We start from the raw sequence: 5,000 nt of genomic DNA, 5'->3' as shown, positions 1-5,000 counted from the left end.
AAGATAACCTTCCCCTTGAGAAATGCCTGAAGTTGAGGACTTAGTCTATGGTGAGTGCATCCATACTGTAAAGAATTACCGCAATTTCTGTTGGTCCTGGAATACCACCTAGAATTTATGAGTTCTACATCCTCTATATTGCCTTTATCATTATTTTACAAGGGAAATGGATTAGAAAAAATCCATAAGTGTTCTTTTAGGGAGTGTTAGGCATCATTTCCAATATTATTGTGGATTTGCATACTCTCAATATAATGATGAGACAAATGTCCTCTTTGCACAAGCAGGGGTAGAAGCTACTATATGGCAAAGACCAAAAGCTTCCATGCATATTCTAGCATGACAGACACAGTAGAGCCGTCTTTTCTGATAGTTAAGCCTATGCAACACCACTTACGCAACAGGAATCGAGTAGACAGCAAAAATTTTTTTTGAATTGCCAGATACACTCCTCCTACCTCGGTTATTTTTCAGCATATTCATACTTATATAGGATATCTATAACACAACACAACCCACCATAAGTTAACAAAAGCCATCTAGGATATAATATTCCAAAATACCGTGTGCCAATCAAACAAAAACAACACATTAAAACAGCTAGCTGTTAACTGCAACCAACCCCAATTCGTCAGTGGAGTGGGCGGGGTTTGGCAGGATGTTGCACAATGCCCTAATTGTCGCCAGAAAAGATGGCATGGGTCTTTCTAACAACTTACTGCTGAAAGTCTAATCTCCATATTATCTCTTCTTCTTTTAACGGTAGGTCCGGGCTTGGGACCAGCACTTGACTTGGGCTGGCTTGGCCACCCAGTGGCTAGGTAGGCAATCAAGGTGAAGTTCCTTTGCCCAAGGGAACAACGCGGCGGTCGGTGACTCGAACCCTCAAATTCAGATTGCCGTCGTGACAGTCTTGAGTCCGACGCTCTTACCATTCAGCCACCGCGGCCTTGACGATCATGGGCTTCCATGATTTTTTTTCTTAGCAATTTAGAGTGGTGGTTTGCCATTTCCTTCCACCCGGTGTTTTTTTTTTTTTTTTTTTTTTTTATCGAGTCACCATCTCTATTAACCCGGCACTGACTTGAGCTGGCTTGGCCACCCAGTGGCTAGGCAGGCAATCGAGGTGAAGTTCCTTGCCCAAGGGAAACAACGCGCCGGCCGGTGACTCGAACCCTCGAACTCATATTGCCGTCGTGACAGTCTTGAGTCCGACGCCCTAACCATTCGGCCACCGCGGCCCCCTCCATATTATACTTACAGTTAAATTGTTGGTATCTGTTACTAAGAGGGACACACAGAAATAGATTTAAATAAAAAGTGCTGTTCTATGGAACATAAGAAATAAAGTCATAACAAAATTACAGCTGCTATGGTCTCATATTTACCGTGAAATGGTGGAAAATATCTGCTGCATATCACCACTCAGATTGTCCACACCTTCACACAGCCAGAGTTTTTGATGCTGCGTTGATTAATGTTATCAAGTGTGACACAGAGATAGAGGGAAATGGACACCAGCATTTTATAAAGTATAAAAAAATAGAGTAATAAACAACACAGGAACAGCTACTGTGGCCTCATATTTACTGCAAAGTGATGAAAATATCCACTCATATCACCGCTCAGAGACAAAGTCCACAACACCCTCACAAAGCCAGAGTTCTCAATGTCATGTTTTCTTTAAGCAGGCACGAAATGCTAATAAAGGGTGGGGGGGGGGGGTACAGGAGAATTGCCCTACTGTCTAGTTACTAAATAGACGGTAGGAAAGGTTAGGTTTGAATTTTGGGTTCGCATGACAGCCTGGTTTTGGGACTGTCTCTGGAGGGTGTGTCGCTCCCGGTAACAAATACCATTGCATTTTCTATAAGTTGGCAGGAAGTGCTGATAAAGGGGGGTAGAGGGGGGCTTCCCTGCTATCTTGGGAATAAACAGAAGGTAGGAAAGATTTGGTTTGGATTTTTGGGTTGGGGGACCTCGTCTCTGGAGATTGCATCGCTCTTGGCAAAAAACACCAAATTGTCTTTGATAGATCAATAAGCACGGAGACCTATTCTAGACATTCCTCGTCCATTCATCAGCCACACTAATAAAAACCATTCTTCTCTGGAAGAAAAAAAAAGAAAAGAAAATACTACTGTTGCTAGAGGATGTAGCATGCTTCAACTTACATCAGAACAATCCCTCTTTCACGCCCTGTGTCAGTGTTATGAGCAAGCGTAATTACAACAAAGAAAGATTTACACATTCACAATCAAGCATTACTTCCACTGCCATTCGACTGATGAATTCCACCAAAGGCCCCCCGCCCCCCGCCCCCCGCCGCTGCTCTGGCCCTGCCGACCCACAGGCAGCACAGGCCATTCGCCTTCGGAAAGCACAATGATTCACGTGACCGATGGATCCTAAATGGGTGTGCTGACGTGTTACAGGGTCAAAAGGTACTTAATTGAGGTACTATTAGTATGCCCCCCACGACTCACCCAACAACGGCAAATATGACGAAGTACGTCAGGAAATAATTTGTTTGGTAGTAAAGGAGGTTCTGGATGACTCTGTTTGCCCATTTGTCTCCATCCTTAAAGTTTGGAATCTGGAATCTAGCAGATTCCATAAGGAAATCGTCCAAAGAACGAAGGGGAGAGACGGACGTGTTCTCCGGCTCGGCCATGTTGAGTCACTGAGCCGATTCTCTAATTCATTCGGTCTCATTTCCTTGTTTACGGATCTTGGTCTAGATTTTACGAACAGAGGGTAGAATATTTTTTTCTCTATCGATGCTGTCGTGTAGTTTGCCTCCGTAATTTGAGTTTTCAGTGAAGTTTCATTATTTCAAAGATATAAAAAAGAAATACGCCCTAAAAACAGCTGAAGGCTACGAAATCTTATGGTAAGATTTTGAATCCTATTATTGTGGTACGTGAACCTTTACCCTAATAGTTCAGATCTTCCTATGTACGGTACTTATTAATGATACTGCAGAGCCAAAACATAAACAAAAGAGGGTAAAGGCAGAAGCAGAAGAAACTGTTTAAACTTTATAAAGGAAAGGGAGATAAGTAATAAAAGAAGAAAGGAACCACAGTAAAATAAGGTTAGAAGCAGTCAAAGAAGATAACAGGAAGAATCAAAGGTATTTCTCAAAGAAATCGGTAAAAGAGAAACGATGTCTTCCGTTTGCCTTCGCTAGAGGGATAAGCACTAAAGGAAGGATCGAAGAACAGATCAGAAGTGAGCGATTACAGGAGAGCAGATTAAGGTGACAAACATGTCCTCATTTCGCCTTCACTCCGAGGACTCCGAGTTCAACAATCGAGTGGACGCCCTCTTCAGCTCGCTCGCAACGGCCGCCACTGAGCATGAACCTCGCATGGCCAAACGACCCCACGAGGAGGACGATAATGACAGCGGGGACTCACGCAGGAGGGATGGGGAGTTCAGAAGGCCCTTTGGCAAGAATCTGCACCAGCGTGATAACGAGTCGTCCTCCAGCGAAGGTGATGGTGGGTCGTCCAGGGATGGGGAGTTCAGAAGACCCAACAGCAGGCCTCCGAATTGGCGAGGCAGAGGGAGAGGGCCTCTTAACAGCACCCCAGACTATGTGAAGAATCCCCAGAAGTGGACAAGATACAGCATGAGGGAAACAAAGGTACTGAGTGACCGAGAAAACAAAGCAGAAGGTTTGCGGCTCTTTGACAAACTGAGGACAAGGAGGATGGAAGGCGAAGCAGAAGAGGATGAAGGTGGTTACCAGCAAAAGGAAATAGAAAAGATTGTCTTCAAGAAGCCTGTTAAAGCTGAAGATGAAGGAGGCATAAATGAAAAGGAGGAGTCAGATATGTCTGCTGATGCCTTGTTTGGGGGACCAAGGAAAGTGAAGCTGCCTGAGTATGTTGTTGGCCAGACCAAACAGAGAAACAAGCACAAGAAGAGAGCAGATAATGCAGAAGATTCAAAGAAAGTTTCATCTTCAACAGAAATAAAACTTGGGCATTTGATGTTTGAAGAAGAAGATGACTAGTATTGGCTGACATTTCATGTCTTGAAAAAAAAGAGATGCAGAACAGAACGAAAAAGAGATAAAGAGAAGAAGATAGAAAATTTGATAGGATTTGAGAAGAACCATGTTAAAGGTGAATGGATGGTGATTATATTTTCAAGATATTACAAGACATACAAAGACACATACAAAGTGATATTGGCATAAAAGATAATTTTATATGCCTTAATGCAAATAGAATACCTAGTATTCTATTTGCTAAGACAAACATCAGATTTTGAAGAATCTTTGTATATATTTTTGTAGGTCTAAGTAGCATGTCTGTGTGCATTTGTACATGCTTTGTGTTGATGAGTGCTAATTAGCATAAAGTGTAAAAATTTCCTTTAAACAAATGGAAACTATGGTTCAAAGTGAAAGATGAAGTAAACTATTGTCTCACCTTTCAGTAAACAAAATTTGTTGAATAGTATTTTTTCTACCATATTATCAAGGCAATAAAGTATATTGCCATTCATCAAATGGAATCTTTGAATTAAGAAATAATCAGTTAGTATGGGATATTACGACATGAAGTATGTCAAGCTTCATTAATTAAAGATTATTTAGCATCAGAATTGGATCACAGTTGCCCTGTAATTATGAATTATACTCAATTTATATTCAAATTCCATGGTAATTATGTTATTTTTTCATTTCAGTGTGTATTTTGTAAAAGACCTAACCTTTGAAATTTATGTTGTTTCAGATCTCTCAATGTGAGATTGAAATTTATTTTATTTTCATATGACAGCAACATATATTATAGTGTTAGTGTGTGTGTGTGTGTGTGTGTGTGTGTGTGTGTGTGTGTGGTGTGTGTGTGGTGTGTGTGTGTGGGGTGTGTGTGTGTGTGTGTGGGGTGTGGTGTGTGTGTATGTGTGGTGTGTGTGTGTGTGTGTGTGTGGGGTGTGTGTTGTGTGGTGTGTGTGTGTGCGTGTGCTGTGTGGTTGTGTGT

At 41.8% G+C, this 5,000-nt stretch overlaps 2 protein-coding genes across 2 annotated transcripts in view; one reads left to right on the top strand and one right to left on the bottom strand.

Moving 5' to 3' along the window:
- LOC119574219 (PRA1 family protein 3-like) overlaps window positions 1-2,696 on the bottom strand; it is a 9,566-nt gene extending 6,870 nt beyond the window's left edge. The window contains exon 1 of the mRNA XM_037921371.1: window positions 2,487-2,696. Coding sequence (XP_037777299.1) covers window positions 2,487-2,674 — 188 coding nt within the window. The 5' untranslated portion in view covers window positions 2,675-2,696. The remainder of the gene's footprint in view (window positions 1-2,486) is intronic.
- Window positions 2,697-2,969: 273 nt separating this feature from the next.
- Window positions 2,970-4,470, top strand: LOC119574218 (protein TSSC4-like). The gene has a single exon (XM_037921370.1). The coding sequence runs from the start codon at window positions 3,272-3,274 to the stop codon at window positions 4,022-4,024; it is 753 nt and encodes a 250-aa protein (XP_037777298.1). The 5' UTR covers window positions 2,970-3,271; the 3' UTR covers window positions 4,025-4,470.
- The last annotated feature ends 530 nt before the right edge of the window (window positions 4,471-5,000 follow it).

The sequence above is a fragment of the Penaeus monodon genome, chromosome 6 (genome assembly GCF_015228065.2).
Source record: "Penaeus monodon isolate SGIC_2016 chromosome 6, NSTDA_Pmon_1, whole genome shotgun sequence".
Lineage (NCBI taxonomy): Eukaryota > Metazoa > Arthropoda > Malacostraca > Decapoda > Penaeidae > Penaeus > Penaeus monodon.
This window is presented reverse-complemented; position numbering and strand designations above follow the sequence as displayed.

Coding starts and splice junctions, on each gene's coding strand:
- LOC119574218 (XM_037921370.1), top strand. CDS start 3,272: ATGTCCTCATTTCGCCTTCACTCCGAGGACTCCGAGTTCAACAATCGA.